Source organism: Mytilus trossulus, chromosome 10, assembly GCF_036588685.1.
Source record: "Mytilus trossulus isolate FHL-02 chromosome 10, PNRI_Mtr1.1.1.hap1, whole genome shotgun sequence".
Lineage (NCBI taxonomy): Eukaryota > Metazoa > Mollusca > Bivalvia > Mytilida > Mytilidae > Mytilus > Mytilus trossulus.
The window spans coordinates 22,268,593-22,290,735 of NC_086382.1; the positions used below are offsets into that span (position 1 = coordinate 22,268,593).

Genomic DNA, 22,143 nt, shown 5'->3' on the forward strand with positions numbered 1-22,143 from the left:
TAGTTGTGGAAGGTACACGAGTTGTTATAAGAAAAAAAATAAGAAGAACGATGGTAAATATTTATAAAAGCTCAGAAATTAGCTGACATAAAGCTAAAGTATGCAGATTTTAAGGTTATCATGGTTATCATAGAATGGGGAAAATTCAGTAGACACCTCAAAACTCAGACTAAGTAATGTGGAAAAGTTTTAAGACCTGGCATCCACTAGATATATATATGAAATTAAATTGTCTGAAATGCATTTTGTGTTTCGGAAAGAGTTGAAAAAAATAATTGATGTGTATTTTTATGTTCCTGCTGTCAACAAGGATTTGTATATAGTACAGTAAGTTAAGGGAGCGTAGCTATAATCCGACAACTCCTAATTCCAACAGTCCAGTAGTCCAACGGTCTGATATTTCGACAGTCCATAAATCCGACACTCCGATGGTCCGACACGAAGCTCTTCTTCTGAATGAAGGGGGTTCGTTCTTCTGCTGCAAATGATATGGATATAGTTCTATATAAATTGAATACATTTTTGTAACTTCATTGGGGTGTAAAAGCGTTGACCGAAGTACATTTTGTATGAAGCGTGGAATCTTCGCTTTCACCCCATATATCTCGTATTAGGTCACTAACACACCATGTAACTAATAATATTGAAGGAGATCTAGAGACACTATTATCATGATTATATGTATCTGACGGATGTTTTGACGATCTAGACTGCCTATACAACTCATGAACGGTCGGTAAAATGCTTTTACTTATATTTGAAGTTCTAATCGGCCTTGTCTGGCTATACAGTACATACACGGTCCGTTTCCAATGTTCAACAATGGAAGTTTTTATCGACCTTGACTTTCTATGTAGTGTTGAAGCGTGGAATCAATTATTAACTGTAAAATACACAATTATTAACAAATATTAGATTATAATAAAAAATAAAGTTGAATAAGTAAAGGATGTATTGTAGATGAAAAAAGTAATTTTCCAATATTTTTATTAATGTTAATTGTTCTAAGGTAGAAAAATAGTGAAAGTATTATGCCCCATATATGGGTTTATGTTTTCGGGTCTGTGCGTCTGTTTGTTCGTCCCGCTTCAAGTTTGAGGTTTGGTTAAAAGTTTAGTCAAGGTAGTTTTTGATGAAGATAAAATCCAATCAACTTGAAACTTAGGACACTTGTTCTTTATGACAGCCTACATGTATTAGGATATTTCTAAATTTAATGCCAAATTAGATATTTTACCCTATTTTCAAGGTCCTCTGAACATAGAAAATGATAGTGGGGATGGGACACCCGTGTACTTGGGACACATTCTTGTTCTGATATGTTTTTGCATATTTTTTTTTCTAGATTTAATCTTTTTAAAATAATAAAAAAACATAAGGTGAAAGAGTATATCGGAAAGGTGAAATGACTCAAATTATTATTTTAAAACAACTATAAAAGAAACAATTATTAACGACATTAAGCATACGTAATGAATGTTAACCAACAGTGTATGTGTTTGACACCAAAACTGTCAAGTAAAGCCATGCACTGAAATAGGTCAGGTAATTTAATTACGTTTAACAGCTAGTTGAACTCCTTGTCCAAGGAAAATTACGAATTTACCGGCATTGCAATCATTTATGAAATCAGTCTGAGGGCTTTGAATCTAGTGAAATCGTGACATTTTCAGAATTCCCGGGTTATTTATTTTTCTCAGGTCACACCCGCAGGATACAGGTCAGTTTACAGGTATGAAGACGTCTTACTGATCGATTTGACACATGATTTTTTTTATATTATAATCCTTCCATGTCTTTATAGGCATGTTTTTCAGAGACAACTGACTGAGTCGGACTATTGGGCTGTCGGATTAAAGGACTGTCAGACTATCAGTCTGTCGGATTATAGGACTGTCGGACTACAGTTCTGTCAGATTATGGGACTGTCAGATTATGGGTCTGACCCCGTAGGTTACATGTACTATACAAAACCTTGCTGTCAAATAGCTGAATTACATTTGACAGGTTTGGAATGAAAAATGGGCCAAAATCATCTTGGCTCCACTTCTCATTCTCCCCAAATCATGTTCGCTCACATTTTCCTTTGCATAGTACCGCGGTATGTCAAAACACCACATAGGCCACCCTGGTCAGTTGGTGCACTAAGCTCCCGAAACTGCACTAAGCCCATGATGGAACAGTCATATAAGCACCAACAATGACCAAGGTCAATCAATAGGCATTCAGGGGACTAATATATAATTACTTAAATGAGTTATTTTCTAAATCACTGATTCAAGTAACATTATTACCATAAAGGTTGGAAGTAAGAGTTGTCTTTCTTTATATGCTAGTATAGATATATATATTACATAATAAATTTAAATATTTGGCAGTTTGTCTTTGATGAAGTGTCATTAAATTAGCAAATGTTCTATTATCATGCAATAGAATTACTATCAAGGTTCACTGATTCAAATAATAATTGTCTTAAATTATGGTAAGCTTACAACAAGAAATGTTTTTCATCTTCAACAGATCCGTCATCGCAGAAAGTGCAAAATCGTTCATCTGCCTCATTTCTAAATCATCCAATTTCAATGCGTAAAGGTAGAATACCACATTGAAATTGTGCCATAACTGATCGTTGTATTTAAGTAATACAAAATAATAGTAAAAACAATGGAAATTGACTTGTACTAGAAGCCAAATATATTGAAGTCTGATTCTTCCCCATTTATTGTTTCAATACTTAAAGTTTAAATACAGACTAAATTCAATTACAAGAGTGTAAAATGTGGCGTCCTTGAGGTTCAATGAAACCCCTGGAAATTCTGCAATGGGTAATTATAATTAAATCTATATTTCAAATAAAATGTGGGAGTTATGATATGATTGCCATTGAGATATGTAACTATCCACCAGAGTTGAAATGACAAAGATTTTTAAAAGCAATGACATGACGCAGTACGACCTTAAACGATGAGAAAACTATGCCGTCTAGTCATTTTTATGTATATATTTATATATATATATTCATTAGATTTTTTTTTCAAAAAAGTTTGAATATTATAGAAAATATTGTCATAATTTAAATTTAACTGATAAATGTTTTTAAATGATTTATAATACATGTATATGTCTCAAATATTGTTAGCTGTTTACAAAAAACCTGCCAAAAAAACCCAAATCACAATATTGTTGGTGCTGTTAAAATAACCCCTCTAAGCTATTTTACTGTCATGACTGTACTAAATATATTTAATCAAAACTGGCAAAATAGCCAATGCTTTAATTATAATGATATGGAATAAAAAAAAGTATATTAATTTCCCTTTTTATATAACATGTATAAACATGATAAATAAGATGATTTGGTTTGAGTGCCAACTCTCCATTCTAGTCACAATTGTTAAAGTAAACCATTATAGGTCAAAGTACGGTCTTCAACACAGAGCCTTGGAATTGGCTCACACAGAATTAAATATGTTGAAGTTAAAAATATTTAACATGTTGAACTTAAATTTCTTTAATCATGTTAATATTTGGAAATTCTTATGTCAATATGTGAATAAACATTTCCATTTTTATACGACCGCAAAAATTGAAAATTGGTCGTATATAGGTATCACCTTGGTGTTGATGTCATCTTCATCGTCATCATCCAAAGACATTTGCACTCTAACTTTAGTTATAAAAGTAAATAAAAATCTATGAAATTTAAACACAAGGTTTATGACCACAAAAGGAAGGTTGGGATTGATTTTGGGTGTTTTAGTCCCAACAGTTTAGGAATTAGGGGCCAAAAAGGGCAAATAAGCATTTTTCTTGTTTTTTGCACAATAACTTCAGTATAAGTAAACAGAAATCTATGAAATTTTAACATAAGGTCTATGACCACAAAAGGAAGGTTGGGATTTATTTTGGGAGTTTTGGTCCCAACGAATTAGGGGCCCAAAGGGTCCAAAATTAAACTTTGTTTGATTTCATCAAAAAATGAATTATTGGTGTTCTTTGATATGCCAAATCTAACCGTGTATTCAGATTCTTAATTTTTGGTCCTGTTTTCAAATTGATCTACATTAAGGTCCAAAGGGTTCAAAATTAAACTTAGCTTGATTTTAACAAAAATTGAATTCTTTGATTTGCTGAATATGAACATGTACTTAGATTTTTGATTATGGGCTCAGTTTTCAAGTTGGTCCAAATCGGGGTCCAAAATTATTATATTAAGTATTGTGCAATAGCAAGATATTTTCAATTGCACAGTATTCCGCAATAGCAAGAAATCTTCAGTTGCACAGTATTGTGCAATAGCAAGAAATTTTCAATTGCGCAATAGCAAGAAATCTACAATTGCACAGTATTGTGCAATAGCAAGAAATCTTCAATTGCACAGTATTTCCCAATAGCAAGAAATATCTAATTGCACAATATTTTGCAATAGCAAGAAATTTTCAATTGCACAGTTTTGAGCAATAGCAAGAAATATTCAATTGCATAGTATTGTCCCATTTTCAAATTGGTCTACATTAAGGTCCAAAGGGTAAAAAATTAAGCTTTGTTTGATTTCAACAAAAATTGAATATATGGGGTTCTTCAATATGCTTAGTCTTACCATGTATTTAGATTTTTAATATTTGGGCCCCGTTATCAAATGGGTCCACATTGAGGTCTACAGGGTCTAAAATTGAACATTATTTGATTTCATCAAACATTGAATTCTTGGGGTTTTATGATATGCTGAATCTAACCATGTATTTAGATTTTGGATATTGGACCATAATAGGTAAATGTCCAATTTAAAATTTTTAAGTTTTCAAGTTTAAGTTCTTAGACCACATTCATTCTGTGTCAGAAACCTACATGTATGTTGTGTCAACTATTATATCACAATCCAAATTCAGAGTTGTATCAAGCTTAAATGTTGTGTCCATACTTGCCCCAATGTTAAGGGTTCGACCTCTGCAGACGTATAAAGCTGTGCCCTGCGGAGCATCTGGTTGAGTTTTGGTCTGTTTTGTATGGCCCCGCAATGAAGTTGTCGGTGCAATATAGTTTTACCCTTGTCCGAAATTCCGAAATTCCGTTATTCCGTAATTACAAAATTCATGACTGATCAATTGTACCTTATAAGTTTATTACAGTGCTTATCCAGTGACCTTTGGGGTATCACATTTGCAAAGACCAAAACAGTTTACCAAATTGCAGTCAGATTTCTACTCCAACTAACTGATCAACTGGCAGTGATATTGTTGGCTTTTTTCAAAACTACCTCTACCCTTTTTTATTGGGAAAATATGCGTCATTTTTATCAAATTGGGAAATTTATAATAAACCAAGAATTTGATTGGAACTTTAATTTGCAGACAGGGGGTCTGAAGGGGTTTGAAGAGGTGAACCCTCATTTGTAATAAGACCCCTTGTTGTCAGTGATGCTATTTGAATAGAACCTCTGATCTGCACATATAGTCATTTTAGGCATGCAAAATGTTAAAATGAGTGTTTTTCAGTTTGAAATCATGCACAAATACTATTGAGATTGCACAGTTTGGGAAAAAAGTTTTCTTTTTGGGAATAATTTTTTTTCAGTTTGAAATCATGCACAACTACTATTGAGATTGCACAGTTTGGGAAAAAAGTTTTCTTTTTGGGAATGATTTTAAGCCATTTTTTTTTCAAATTGGGATTCTTTTCCAGGGGAAACTGCCTTTATCATGTTTATTCTCCATTAATTCAAGGCAAACAATATCACTGACTGGTAAAATATTTTAGCAGATTGCTCAAGTGAAATGTTGTTAGTATGAAGTGTGTGCTGTAAAATAAAAAAGTTATACTTACCATCCAGTTTCAGTCAGTTGATACCTTTTCAAACATTTCTAACACAAATAATATCTTATTATAGTATGAGTCACTGAATAAAATGGTCTAATTTTAACATGGAAACTTCTATCATAAATAAATATTATAAATGAAGTTCAAACATTGTTTTGTAGGCGTTCAGATCTTGGGATGATTTTTGCCATGTGAGTTAACCAGTATGAGTTACAGATTAAGTTTAAGTTTTTTTCCGCTCGGCTAATTTTTGCTAAAATTACGGGCTGTGGACTTTGATAAATTGTTAAGAATCACAGTTATCATGGTTATACAGACTTTTTTTCTAAACGCTTTTAGATATTGGACTGATTTTTGGTATGTGAGTTACTCATGATGAGTTACAGATCAAGTTAAAGTTTTGTTCCGCTCCGCTAATTTTTGCCAAAATTAAGGGTTTACATCTTTGAAAATTGTTGAAAATCACAGTTATAGACTAAGTCTTTATTTTTATACGCCTCCAGATTTTCAGCTGATTTTGTGAGACTACCATCATGTTTGTGTCCTCATGTGTTATTGAAATTGCAGATTTTTCTACTTTTTGATCGAGACAGGGCCATTCGTGTCGCTTTGACACATCTAGTCTTATACTGTATGCAATAAGTCTACTATATTTGGTATATGGATATGATTGTAAGGTGAACATGTCTAGCTGGCAGGTGTCATCTGACCTTGACCTCATTTTCATGGTTTAGTGGTCAAAGTAAGTTCTTGAGTTTTGGTCTTTTTTTCTTATACTATATGCAATCGGTCAACTATATTTGGTGTATGGAAATATGTTATCTATATGTCAGTCGCACAGGTTTAATTTTACCTTGACCTCATTTTCAGGGTTCATTGCTCAGTGTTAAGTTTTGTGTTTTGGTTTGTTTTTCTTAAACTATAAGCAATAGGTAAACTATATTTGTTGTATGGAAGAATTGTTAGCTGTACATGCCTGCCTTGCATGGTTTATTGGTCAATGTTTAGTTTTCTTGGTTAATGTTTATGTGACAGTTGTAATAAAGCTTTATAATTTTAGGATTATCAAAATAATTTCAATGATTAGTAGAGATTTTGAGACATTTCAGCGTGTGCACTATTGTTCTTTTATGATTATTTTAATTATATTTTTCTTTGTTTATGGAAGAGACTAATTTTGTTATCATTTGGTAATTGCAGATTGCTTGACAAAGAACATGCATGGATACTGGTAACTCTAAACACCATCATGACCATAAATACTGTAGAATGAACCAGACAATAAAAGCTGACAAAGATGGTGAAGTGTCTGCTGAAAGGAAAGAAATTAGTCCTGGAAGGGAGGAGAATTATGAACATTGCTTTAAGAATAATGGTAATGATCGTGATGATGGTGGAAGTGAAACTCAAAAGAACAGTCCAATAAGGCAGTCAGCCGTAGATATTCATCATGATGAATATTTAGCTATAAGCCTTCCTGACACAGGATTAAGAATAGTAGATAATGTAGACAAAAATAACCAAAGTCCAAAAGTTTTGCAACCATTAAGCACAAGTACATGTAATAGTGTTCAAGTATTGTCAGATCAACCATCAGATCAAATTGATCTTGATCTGGATTTATTCAAACCCATCCCATTGTCACCACAACAAATATACAAAAACAGCCAAGTACTGGTTGAAAGAGCTACAGGTTATACAAGTTCTAGCCAGGAGCATGATCAATCTAGTACTAAAACAGAACTAGAAGTAACTCCAAGAGATGAAAGTACCGAAGCAGAATTGGACACCACAAGAGTTTCAAACAGTACTCAAGAAAATTTGTTTAAAGCAGAACTGGACACTGCAAGACTTGCAAATAGTACTCAGGAACTTTTGTTTAAAGAAGAACTAGACACTGCAAAAGTTTCAAACAGTACTCAAGAACATGTGTTTAAAGCAGAACTGGACACTGCAAGACTTGCAAATAGTACTCAGGAACATTTATTTAAAGCAGAACTGAACACTGCAAGATTTGCAAACAGTACTCAAGAACATTTGTTTAAAGCAGAACTGGACACTGCAAGACTTGCAAATAGTACTCAGGAACATTTGTTTAAAGCAGAACTGGACACTGCAAAAGTTGCAAACAGTACTCAAGAACATGTGTTTAAAGCAGAACTGGACACTACAACACTTGCAAATAGTACTCAGGAACTTTTGTTTAAAGCAGAACTAGACACTGTAAAAGTTGCAAACAGTACTCAAGAACATGTGTTTAAAGTAGAACTGGACACTGCAAAAGTTGCAAATAGAACTCAGGAACGTTTGCTAGAAACAGAACTGGACACTTTAGGAGTTTCAAATAGTACTCAGGAATATTTTTTAGAAACAGAATTGAACAATTTAGGAGGTGCAAATAGTAACCAGGAATATTTGCTAACAACAGAACTAGACACTTCATTTTTGCCTGAAAAAGAACTGCTGACAACTTCAAAAGATTTAAGCAGCAGGTATACTACATTTGCTATTAATGGGGGACAGGATGAAAAAGATTTCAAAGATATTAATGAAGCAATATCTCAGAATAAAACCAGTAACACACTTTTGCTTGACAATACTTTTCATCATCTACCTGTCATGCCTGTTTTTACAAATGCAAAAAAATCTTTGAAATTGAAAAGAATTCAACATAGCAAGGACAAGAAAACTGAAGTCATTTATATGAGAATGCCACCACCTGCATTTATTTTTAGATTTAGAAGCAAAAAGGTTATAAGATCAGTTGTGAAAGAATATTTTAGCAACGGAGGTCATATTCTAGAATCTTGCAGCTATGAAGAGTTTGAGTTTGAGTTTGAGTTTGGGTTCTCTACTAATGTCGACTTAAAATCCAAGGTCAAGGCATTTATAAGCAACATAAGCAACATTGGTCAACCAACAGAAAATTTAAAGACTATGGTGAGTGAATTTTTCAAAGAATACAATAATCAGTATTTTAACATTGAAAAGTTTTATCATGACAAGAAATTTTATCTCAAACACAAGATTTTGCACTGGCACACTATAATTACTATAAATGCAGTTGTTAGGGCAGAGCCAGACTATCCAATTCCTGGTCAAGTGAATGGTGTCAATTCACTAGGACTATTAACCATTTATGATTCTGATCAGGAAGACAACGGCATCATACAACCAACAGCAGAACAAAATACTCTAGGCAATAACATCATACCACCAATAGCAGAACAAAATACTGTTGGCAATAACATACAACCTACAGCAGAACAACATACTCTAGGCAATTACATCATACAACCAATAGCAGAACAAAATACTCTAGGCAATAACATCATACCACCAACAGCAGAACAAAATACTCGAGGCAATAACATCATACCACCAATAGCAGAACAAAATACTGTTGGCAATAACATACAACCTACAGAAGAACAACATACTCTAGGCAATAACATCGTACAACCAATAGCAGAACAAAATACTCTAGGCAATAACATCGTACAACCAATAGCAGAACAAAATACTCCAGGCAATAACATCGTACAACCAATAGCAGAACAAAATACTGTTGGCAATAACATACAACCTACAGAAGAACAACATACTCCAGGCAATAACATCGTACAACCAATAGCAGAACAAAATACTCCTGTGAACACGAGAAGGAGAACAATACATAGTATAACAGCAACTACCAGTATAACTGCAACTACAAGTATAACAGCAACTACCAGTATAACAGCAACTACCAGAGAAGTACAATGCACTAGGAACATAAATGCTGAAACAAATCAAAGGACACAAGAAAGTTGGAGTTCGAATTCCAGTGCATTGCTAGGCACAGAAGGAGCATGGAACATAAATACAGAAACAATACAAAGGACACGAGAAAGTATGATCATGACATCAAGGGCAGTACAATGTACAGATGGAGCTCAGAACATAACTGCAGGAGCAATACAAAGTACACACAAAAGTTGCAGTATGACTTCCTGGGCAGTACAATGTTCAGAAGGAGCCAGGAACATACATGTAACTGCTGGAATACTACTTAATTCATATGAAAGTATGAGCATGATATCAAGGGCAGTACAATGCACGGAAGGAGCCGGGATCATAACTGCTGGAATAATACGAAGAACACAAGAAAGTTGCAGGATGACTTCCTGGGTAATGCTATGTACAGAGGGAGCTATGGGCAGCACAGCTGCAACATCACCAAGTACAGGAGCTTTAGGCACCCATATGACTACTGGATTGATACCAAGTTCTAGAGGAGCTGATCAAACTGACCTAAGTGTAGAAGTAGCATTTGGCAGAACATCTGGAACAGTACAGAATACTGTTGGCAATTCAACCTTTAATCGAGTAGAAGAAAGTATAAATATATCATCATCTGTCCACATTGCCCATCGTGCTACAGCCCTTCCAAACCTATCTGCCTTGGTCATGGCTTCAGCTTCCATATCACAAAGACAAGATACTAGGGTTTCAAGACAAAGAAGGGACAATAGAAATAATAGATCTACTGTCATGAATGTGTCTGCGGCACCAGGTGATACTGTGTCAGATCCAGTTAGAATGAATGGCCACCAAATGGGAGCTTCTTATTTAGAAAATCGTATTCAACATTACAGTCAAGGTCTTGGTAAGAGCATTTTAGTATCACTGGTAATAATTTTTCTTAATTCTGAAGTTACATGCAAATTAAAAATGATAGATTTCAAAATGCACTGAAATAAGTCATGAAAGTGTAGTGTCAATGAGACAGCAGCTTCATTATGAGAACAAATCTCGGTAGTCATCTAGATTTTTTAAAGATTCAATCCTCATAGTCACGATATTTAAAAAATAGGTACTCAACTGACCCTAGTGCAGAAAAGATTTTAAATAATCAACAGACTTACATTGAGGTCTGTTGTACACTTAAACATAATAATTGAAAAAATGTGGTATGAATGCTATGTAACTATCCAACAGAGACCAATACAAATGAGATGAATGTGTGTCTCAATGTTTATATAGACTTCAATTTAGACGGATTAATAATTTGGACAGCTAACTTGAACATAAAAACCTTTGATAATTTCACTATGACATGAAATTGGAAACAAAGAACAAATTTTTAGTAAAAGAAAATGAATATACCGGATGACCGGTATACATTGTATATTTTTTTGTACAAATGCAATTAGCAAATAATGTTTTTTCGTTATTTGTATTGTAGGCATAACACTTCCAGAGACACCTAAAGCTGGACCACAAAGACCAGATATGTGTTCTCCTGACACAGTAATGACTATTGTGGCATTGGGTGTAATTTATGTACCAGGATACCATGACTATTTGACAAGGGACCCTACTGGAGTACAGGTTGGTTGATTTAGGCCACCATGGCCAAGTAAAGTTAGATTTACAAAATGCAGGCCAGTGCCATTTTTAGTGCCAGTAGAGTTTTATCAATAACATAAACGATAAAAATGTGTTTGAATATGAATGAAAACATATGTTGAGATTATGTCATTGAGACAGCATTCCAATTTCCAACAACAAAAATAACCAAAAGATATCAAGGGGGAACAATACACAGGTGTCTGTATAATATGTTGAGAACAAATGTTGTTATTTTGGTACCATGTGTCCATATAAAATATGATTAAATTCTAATTCGTAAACTCAAACGAACATAAAGTATTTATCAAATAACCACAAACTCTTACATGGGAGATGCCACTTGCAGAGACAAGCGCACATTTTATTATAAATATAATATGAGTATAATATTGTTGAAAGTTCATATAAATATATAGCTATTAAGCAGCACGAATATTAATGAATCCACAGTAGATAAATTTTGAGGGCAAGACCACTTCAAAATTTAAATACCACAGTTTCCCCATACTTGTGGTCCACAAATCTGAAAATAAATAAATTGATTAATAATATTATTTATTTTGCAAAATGCTACTGTACACTTTGACTGCAATGGCTCAAATGACTTTAAACCACCTGAGTTCACTCGTGCATGAACTCAATATCCCAATCGAACCGACCTTACTATAAAAAACCATTCACGTGTTAACTTTAAACAAACAACTTACATTTTCGATTTTGTACAACTTTGATAAATACATTTCAAAATAATGTTATGTTGCTTTGATGATAAGATTTATAGATCTCTCATCATCTGACATAGATTTCACATTAGTATTTGTTTGAAATTATAAAGGATAAACAATTATAATTTGGGTCAGCAGCAACAGCTGTATTGAATGTATGCAATTAATTCTAGTTTTTGAGTTAGAGGGGAAATTGCTCACATGATATAAAATTGGCTTTTTGATATGACTTGACTTTCCTTAAACACAAAGTAAAATTCTATACAAGTACTGATAGATTCAGAGCTGTCACCATTGGTCACTGTTATCTTCAACAATAAGCAGACTTTCAAATCATATAACATTATTTTAACCAGTCCCCAAATATTGAGAATTTTGTTTTTAAATTATTTCATTAGCATGATTAATGACAAGAATACAATTTCATTATAAAATTGATATAAATTCAACTTCCTATTGATTCATTTATTTTCATGGGTTCCAATTTTTGTGGTTTGAGGAAAACTCACATATTTGTGAATATTTAATTTCATGATTTTGGCAAAGTTAGCATTCATTCCTTTAGAAAATCTTTTATTCATTAAATATTTATAATCATGGTTCCCCTGTACCAATGAAATCAGCAAAAAGTGGTATCCAACGAATTTTAATGAATCCACAGTAGATAAATTTTTAGGGCAAGACCACTTCAAAGTTTTAAATGCTAGGCTTGTGTATTGGTATTTGGAATTGTATTGAAACACTTTTCAATTTATTTTGGTATACAGGCTATGACATCTGTATATTGTTTTCCTAGGTCTTGGAGTGTGTCCAAAAGTTTCTAGTACAGAATTTTGATGGTATAATAAAGGGTATCAGACGTAAGATAAGACAAATACATGGAGTAGAAGGAAATATTCAAAGAGAAGCACATGTTGCGTCAGCCATGATTGGAGATACAAAGATTAAGGAATCAACAACATGTACCCACAAAGAATGCAAAGTGATCAACTCTAGAATGACTTCTTCTCCACTGACTATGCTGTAAGTCAAACGTCAATCAATGTTATATTCTTGGGAACATTGGTGTCTCCCTCCTTAAATGAAAGGAGACATAACATAAACCTTGAATTAGCTTTTTTATATTGAATTGCAATTATCTTTTCTGTCTATCTGTTCATCCATCTTTTCATTCAACATAAAGTTTTATCATATCTCTTCAGGAGGGGCTGAACAAAATTACCACATTTGGTATGCACTTTGATCATGTTGATAGTGATGAGCTATGTTGTTTGAGAATTTTGGAAAATTTTCAGCTATTTATAGCTATTGCATGTTTTCTTAATTTAAATTGAATTATGATTGTATCCATAAACAAATTTTTAAGACGTTTCTGCCATTAGCCTTCTTCAGTTCTTTATTTCTCCTCACAACTACATGGCTGACATCATTAGTTGTGAGGAGAAATAAAGAACTGAAGAAGGAAGGCCAATGACGGGAATGTCTTGAAATATTGGATTATTGATAATTATATAAAGTATGTTCCCTATTGAAATTTTGAACACAAGGATTAAATTGAATTTACAAGTGAGGATAATATGCTTAAGCAAAATTATGCATGCAACTTTTGCAGTGGTACATGTAATACCTGTAAAATAAATGATCAATGTGCTGTAATACAGCAATTATACATGTATGGCTTCATGGAATTTATGATCCTTTTTATTGTACTGAGTGACCTGGATATACTTCAATCTATTTAATTTTTATGCTATATCTTGTGCACAATGTTTTGCAAATTCTGTTAACCCAAATTATAAGTCATGTGGATAGATGCTTAAATTAATATAATCTAGATTTAGGAGACAACTGGATTGTATACTAAGCTTTACTTACAGAAAACATGGGTTTTATTGTTTCAAATTGAGCTTATCTTCAGACTTAAAGGGGATCTAGCCATCTAGGTAAACCTTTATTTGTTACTGTAAAGCCAAGTTTTAGAAATATGTTTTGCCTAAAATATGATACATTCATATCAATGTTAACGCAAAATTAGAAAAGTTCTCAAAATGTTCAATTTCAGCCTTTAATTAATGTGTGGAAATTTCATAGATGAAAAATAAAACACACTTTATATGGTCATGATAATACTTATGTTTGAGTATTTGGAAAACTATTGTTGGTTAATAAACAATAAAAGAATGATTGTACAAGAGGCGATTATTGTTAATATCTTTGATAAAAAAGTAGAGTGAAGGTAACCATCTTATCTTATATCTAATCATAATATGTTTTCTGAAGGTACATTTCATATTTTCTTCTTTAACAGAACCTGATAGTACGTAGTAACTGTAGTTAGTAAGATTATGTAAAGGCAGCCATTTTCTTTCTCGGTTCAGGAAAAAGTATGGGTATATTTTGTGTTCCTATCTTACCATGACTCCTGTTAAAATCCCAGTAAAACTACATTATGTAAATTCTGAAATTATTGCACCCATTTAATTTGATTATTTAAGTCTTTGAAGAATGGACCAAAATAGTAGATTACTTGTTTTGATGTCCAGAAATGCTGCATGCAAATGCCTTATATATCAGAATGCAAGTTCTTAATTTTTTGATATTCACCCAATTATAATATATTTATAATAAAAACCTCGCAATAATTTCAGAATTTACTGAACCTTTTTAACACTATTCAGTACCTTGTGTTTTGTTTTTTGTTAAGTTCTGCATGTACATATTCTCCTGGTTGATGGGTTTTAAATTCTTTCATTCCATCGATATTGTAAGAAGAAAAGTGTTACTTTACAAGTCTTTGAATTTTTCAAATAAAAATAAATGTAATATTTCCTGTAACTCAACTCACATTTTTATCAACCTTTCTGAATTTGAAGTTTTTAGTAATAAAATATGCCTATTACTTTTATTATAAAATTTTGCTAGAGGATAAATCTTTTGATTTAATTTTTTACTACATTCAGTGTAAAATAAATGCATCTGAAATTAAAGTGAGGATTGCGAATTCAATATTTTGAATCTTATTGACAGAATTGAAAAAGTTAAATGTATGGATGGGTAAAAGATACTCTTTTATTCTAGATCTTATAAACATGTAACAACTTACAGAAAATCAAATATATTATGCTCTTTCATAAAGGAAACACACTGTTAAACAACACAGTAAAATAGAAAGAAGAATTTAAAGTTTAATAAAATTATATACATGTATGATATATGAATAACTCATAAAAAGATTACAATAATTATTTGATTTTTTTGTCATTTATTGTATATGTTGAAATGAATGTGTATCTTATTTCAGTAGCCAACATGACCAAAGAAATATGAATTCTAAAATCGTAGAATCATATCTGAATGGACATGAAATAGGTAGAGAAGAACATTGCATACAATGCACAAGGTAGGATTAAATCAATCAAAGACTTGCCATTTAATTCTAATTCGTAAACTCAAACGAACATAAAGTATTTATCAAATAACCACAAACCTTACATGGGAGACACCACTTGCAGAGACAAAAGCACATTTTATTATAAATATGAGTATAATATTGTTGAAAGTTTATATAAATATATAGCTATTAAGCAGCTTGTACTGGTTTCCCCATACTTGTAGTCCACAAATCTAAAAATAAATAATATGATTAATAATATTATTAATTTTGCAAAATGATACTGTACACTTTGACTGCAATAGCTCAAATGACTTTAAACCACCTGAGTTCACTCGTGCATAAACTCAATATCCCGATCGAACTGACCTTACTATGATTAACCAAACATGTGTTTTAACTATAAACAAACAACATTTTACATGTTCGATTTTGTACAACTTTGATAAATACATTTATTAGGCAGCATAAGATAATTATTTAAGTAGCATGATATTTCATTCATCAGTTGGCCTCAACAAAGTTAAGGGGATTGAAGGAATACCCTGGGATCTTAGTCTGTCCCTGTCAACATGCACATCTGCAGGGTTTCTTCTTGGTAAATTTTCTATTTCGCCACCGCTTTCCCCAAAACAATGCACACAGTAATTACTAACAGTTTTTTTCCCCCAAACCTTCATTAAAAAGAAAGTGAGGAGATGTAAAACTATGCTTCAAACACGTGCATTGCAAAGTTTTAAATACAAATTTTAGGTGACAAGTGACATCATTCAACCACATCATTTCGTTAAAGAATACAAGCAAGACCTTTATTAATTAGTCAATTGATACCTCAGCTATAAAATGCAATCAGCAGAATAGTGATTTTCTGTCATAATTAAAACAAGTTCAAGGTAAAGTCCTAATATTGTCTGATCAGACTGAGAAACCTGAAAAAAAAGTAAAAAAGACGGATGACATCAAATCTTTATATTTCTTTCGCCAATTCTTTCGCCAATAACAAATTTTAATCGCCACAATATTTATATGTTTGCAAAATGTGAAAATGATTAATGCCAGTGGAAACCCTGCATCTGTATTCAATTATCATGATTATAAACTAAGAATAAGTAGCGATTTTATAAATGTTGAGTTGTATTGTAGGGAGATTATGTGAACCTCCAAATTCTTGAGTAACTTGAGTATAAGTTTAAAGATCTTTATATATTGTACTGATAGGTTCTTTACCTCAAATGGAAGGTTGGGATTGATTTTGTTTTATGGCCCAAAGGAGTATGTTCGATAAGGTCCTAAAATGGCCCCCTTTTTTAGCGTAAAATTCAAATTCAAATTAATGGACCAATATCACAATAATTTATATCTAATATATTGACTAGATAGGATATAAGCCATTTTGTTGAAAATTTTACGTTTCTGCGTTTCATTATGACGTCACAAGTTGTTTCACAAAAATTCAATGAAAACGGGTAAATTTCCAAAGATTATTTGACAGGAAACATAGAGCGCATACGTCGACAACAAAGATCTTTTAAAATAATGTTTGTGAAGACATTTAACATGTCTTATTTGAATATTAAGCTTGTCGACGCCTGCGCTCTATGTTTTCTGGTCCTTTATTTGGTTGAAATCCAGCTGATTTTGTTAAATTTCACCAAAATCCCTTATCTTGACCTTTTGGGATGTAAAAACCAACGTGTTAGAATTAAACTTTGACAAAAACATCTCTGTTTAACTTTCTCACATGTCTTTATGGCAACTTAAAACAGTTATTGTCTTGTAACCATGAACTTTATAATTGGGGCCAAATATAGCACTTACCGAACTTACTCCTTTGTTTTGGAATGAGGGGCCAAAAAACAAGGATTTTCTGGTTTTTATACAACCGCAAAAATTGAAAAAAAATTTTGTCGTATATTGCTATCACATTGGCGTCGTTGTCCAAATACTTTTAGTTTTCGCACTCTAACTTTAGTAAAAGTGAATAGAAATCTATGAAATTTTAACACAAGGTTTATGACCACAAAAGGAAGGTTGGGATTGATTTTGGGAGTTTTGATCCTAACATCTTAGGAATAAGGAGCCAAAAGGGCCTAAATAAGCATTTTCTTGGTTTTCACACAATAACTTAAGTTTAAGTAAATAGAAATCTATGAAATTTTGACACAAGGTTTATGACCACAAAAGGAAGGTTGGGATTGATTATGGGAGTTTTGGTCCCAACAGTTGAGGAATAAGGGGCCCAAAGGGTCCAAAATTAAAGTTTGTTTGATTTCATCAAAAATTGAATCCTTGGGGTTCTTTGATATGCCAAATCTCACTGTGTATGTAGATTCTTAATTTTTGGTCCTGTTTTCAAATTGGTCTACATTAAAGTCCAAAGGGTCCAAAATTAAACTTAGCTTGATTTTAACAAAAATTTATTACTTGGGGTTATTTGTTTGATATGCTGAATCCAAACATGTACTTAGATTTTTGATTATGGGCCCAGTTTTCAAGTTGGTCCAAATCAGGATCCAAAATTATTATATTAAGTATTGTGCAATAGCAAGAAATTTTCAATTGCACAGTACTCAGCAATACCAAGAAATCTTCAATTGCACAGTATTGTGCAATAGCAAGAAATTTCAATTGCACAGTATTGCGCAATAGCAAGAAATCTTCAATAGTAATTATTTTCAATTGCACAGTATTGCGCAATAGCAAGAAATAACTAATTGCACAATATTGTGCAATAGCAAGAAATTTCAATTGGAGTTATCTTTCTTTGTCCAGAATAGTAGTTGAATCAACTTAAATCATTGTTTTTATACAATATACAATGTATATTTTCTTTTACTACTAACTGATAAATTAAAACAATCTTTACCATTCAGTGATTAAAAGCACTTTTTTTACATTTTAATATTTTATGATGTATTTAAATGAGTAATTATTGTTGCAAACTCCATTAGAAATTTGAATTGAGATCAGTTTTGGAATAAAGGAAAGGGGGATGTGAAAAAAAAATTGGGGGGGGGGGGGTTCAATTTTTCTCATTTGAAATTTCATAAATAAAAAGAAAATTTCTTCAAACATTTTTTTGAGAGGATTAATATTCAACAGCATAGTGAATTGCTGAAGGCAAAACAAAAATTTTAGGTTCATTAGACCACATTCATTCTGTGTCAGAAACCTATATCTGTGTCAATTATTTAATCACAATCCAAATTTAGAACTGAATCCAGCTTGAATGTTGTGTCCATACTTGCCCCAACCATTCAGGGTTCAACCTCTGTGGTCGTATAAGGCTGTGCCCTGCAGAGCATCTGGTTATTTTCTGACAAGAACTTGAATAAAATAGATATAGGAAGATGTGGTGTGAGTGCCAATGAGACAACTCTCCATCCAAATAACAATTTAAAAAAGTAAACCATTAAAAGTTCATGTATTTCTATGAAACTGTACTGCAAGGTTTCCTCACCAACAAAGGAAAGTTGGATTTGCTTTTTTTAGTGATTATTGCCCTGATCGTATAAGGGGCTAGAAGCAATACTGTTCTTATACTTGGTATAAATTGCTAATTATTTCTATGCCAATTTCAATAGGGTTTCATTCAAAGTCTTGTTGTTTTTATATGTACTTATATATCATATACATCTAATGTTTTATTTAGATGTTGGCTTCTGTGTCAGAAACCCATATATCTATTAAGAACTAAAAAAAAATTTGAATGAAATACTATTATTTTGCATTTTATTTACAGCAATCCAGCTGGAATATCACAAATAAGAAGAAATATTGATTCCAGTCTGATATACGTAAATGCCTACCAGTCTCAAATTTTAAAGGTACATGTGAAGGATATGCACAGAAAGTTCCGTGTAGGTAATTCAGTCTACCAGGTTCATGCTGTCAGTTTTTGGCATGACCACCATTTTACAGCAAGGATCAACATCTATGACCAATGGTGGACATATGACAATCAGATAGGACTGTACAATCAGGGGGTGGAAGTTGATGATGGTAATTCTGGTTTTTTGTCTGGAATCTATATTAAGAAGATTGGATAGATTTTTCAGTAAAATCGTTTAGGGTAAAAGGTATTGGGTTACATTTGTATATATATTGATTTAATTTTAGTACTTTTGTGCTCATTGTTTAAGGCCATAAGATCACCTATAGTGGTTAATGTCTGTGTCAATTGGTCTTTTGTAGAGATTTGTCTAATTAGCAATAATGCTACATCTTCTTATTTTTATAGTGTACTGGTTAGTGCTAAAAACTTTTATGGGGACTATTCTGATCTGATAGCTCATTTTAAAGAATACTTCTATACTTTGAATGATTCTTTTTGAAAATTTTGAATTGCAAAAGCCTTATTTTTACTAGTTTAGTGATAGTAGATTTTGTCATAGACTGAGTATAGTGATATATAGCATAAGATACTGATTTCAGTGAGCAAGACATTTCCATTTGTCTTTTTTATTTTTTATTATTAAAGCATGCAAATATTCACTTACAATTGAAGAATTAAACAGTTTTAGTAAATGTAATTTAAGGATTGAACATTGATATTGAAACTATTAGGTCAATTTTACCCTAAAAAAACTTCTATAATGAAGTGAGGAAGCTTGAAAAATGATACTAAATTGGTATAAGCTGAATGAAAGAGTTTTTATAAGACATGTTCTTTACAATCTAAAAAGTTGTACATAAAATGTTGTACATGTACTGTAGAATAAGATTGTAACTCAACTGGCTAAATTTTATATATTAGTCAAACCTTATTTAATAGATATTTGGTGTTTAACCATATTTTCAATCGGGTCAGACAATATGATAATACTAAACAATAATTTGTTGATATCATATAGCTGTTTGCTACATGAGATCAGTTACATGTGATATTACTGTAGGTTTGGTAATACTCATGGGATACCAACTTTTTGTTGATTCAAGGGTAGCTGGAGAGATTCCTCATATTTGAAAACTATATATATATATACCAAAACAATCATTTTAATCACTACAATAGTATAAGTGCATATTTATTAAAACTGCAAAATGTGTATCCTCAAAAATTGATAATCAAGGAAATAATGACATCACACATTTGAATACTATATATATAAGATTAAAACATCATTTTAATCACTTCAAAAGTGCCAATATTGAAGCTGCAAAATTTTGTATCCTCAAAATTTGACAATCAATGAAAATAAAGAAATCCAGAATACTAGGAATTCCTTGCTTACTGCTTTTTAGCATATGCTACAAAGAAGAGGACCAGATTATAGGGACCATTTAATGGGACATAATATTTTGACAAAAAGTTTGAAATTTGTAGACACTTCTCTTTTTGTTGAACATCTGTCTCATAGTGCTGTAATATTTTAAAAAAATCTGAGCAAATGCTAAAAAAGTTTTCAGAAATTATTTATTTCCAACAAGTATATTTTGTAATTTGATTTTATTTCAAAATTTCTGAAGTCTTAATTTGCTCATCTCGCAACTGCTATTTGTTATAATTTGCCTAGAAAAAAATATTCTTTTCAGCACACAGTAGTTTGTATGGTCAGTATGAGTTTTACTCATCAACCCAAATAGCCAGAAAAAATAGTTTTTTTAAATAAGTTTATTTTTAGTTCTTTAAATATGACAGTAATCTTTCCATGAGTGTTATGGTCCCCTATTTTTTTAATATTGTTATATGAGAATAAGTTTTATGATATAATGAATTGTATATTTAGGTTGTTACTTTGTTTTTATATTCTATTATTTATTGATCCACTTTTTTTATGTTTTGATGTAGTGGTTGTAAAATAATTAAAATTTATTAGCTGTGTCTTTAGGAAAATAGTTATTATACATGATATAATGTAAATTTTAGGGTAGCATAATGATATTATGTAAATTTTAGGGTAGCATAATGATATTATGTAAATTTTAGGGTAGCATAATGATATTATGTAAATTTTAGGGTAGCATAATGATATTATGTAAATTTTAGGGTAGCATAATGAAATTATTTATAAAAAAAACTTTGAAAGTTTATTACCCGATTAAAAATCAGCACATGTACCGTAGATTATTTTCCTTACCACTCCTTCTAACTCTATTTTCCCAACCATTTTGAAGGAAAAAAGTTGAGAAGGTAGTTAAAATAACAAGTTAATGAAAAAACAGACAAGAGTTTACAAAATACTACACACAAAAATATAGATATAGCAAGTTTTTATTATTGTGAACCTAATAGTGTCTTATTTTTTGCAGTTATAGTAGCATTACAATATATCGAACAAGTTAAGACAGTGCAAACTCAAAATTGCTGTAAGATTAAGTTAAGTGTGTAGAAATACAACCATATTTACAGTCTGCACCAAAAACTTTTTCAACTACTAGTCCGAAGACCAATATTCTGACATTTTTCTTATTGTGCCAAACAAAGTTTTGCAAAAACTTACTTGTCCGAATGAAATTTTACTAGTCTGTGGCATCGGACTAGTGGCTAACCGTGCAGACTGTATTTATGCTGATCTCTAATCAGATGCTGAATTTCAACAGTATTTTTAAACTTGTTGTATACATTTTTGTTATTTTTCAAAAGGGTATGTTTATTGAACTAATCATGCTGACCATTTTTTCTGCTGTTTGAACTAATATTTCTAAAATACTTTTTTGCAAAAATTATTATATTCATGATATTACTGGAAAAATTAAAAACACAAACATTATATATTTCATTACAGGTAGATTTAATAGTGAGTACAAAGTTTTTAATTATAGTTTTTTTTTTGTAAGGATGCTAGATTTGAATTTTTTATTTATGTATAGGTG

General features: G+C 31.7%; 1 protein-coding gene across 2 annotated transcripts; it reads left to right on the forward strand.

Moving 5' to 3' along the window:
- LOC134687059 (uncharacterized) lies at window positions 1-21,670 on the forward strand. 2 transcript variants are annotated; one of them, XR_010101724.1, is made up of 7 exons: window positions 1-53; window positions 7,018-10,465; window positions 11,045-11,190; window positions 12,733-12,959; window positions 14,245-14,320; window positions 15,238-15,336; window positions 19,070-19,089. XR_010101724.1 is itself a non-coding variant. In XM_063547020.1 (6 exons), the coding sequence occupies exons 2-6, from the start codon at window positions 7,039-7,041 to the stop codon at window positions 19,374-19,376; spliced, it is 4,206 nt and encodes a 1,401-aa protein (XP_063403090.1). In that variant the 5' UTR covers window positions 1-53; window positions 7,018-7,038; the 3' UTR covers window positions 19,377-21,670. The 2 variants fall into 2 exon arrangements, 1 of the variants encoding a protein (XP_063403090.1); XM_063547020.1 differs by lacking the exon at window positions 14,245-14,320 and having other exon boundaries at window positions 19,070-21,670.
- The last annotated feature ends 473 nt before the right edge of the window (window positions 21,671-22,143 follow it).

Bases quoted from the DNA above. Each gene is read 5' to 3' on its own strand.
- LOC134687059 (XM_063547020.1), top strand. From the start codon at position 7,039: ATGGATACTGGTAACTCTAAACACCATCATGACCATAAATACTGTAGA. The intron at 11,191-12,732 runs GTTGGTTGATTT...TTGTTTTCCTAG, and splicing joins GGGACCCTACTGGAGTACAG to GTCTTGGAGTGTGTCCAAAA. The intron at 12,960-15,237 runs GTAAGTCAAACG...ATCTTATTTCAG, and splicing joins TCTTCTCCACTGACTATGCT to TAGCCAACATGACCAAAGAA.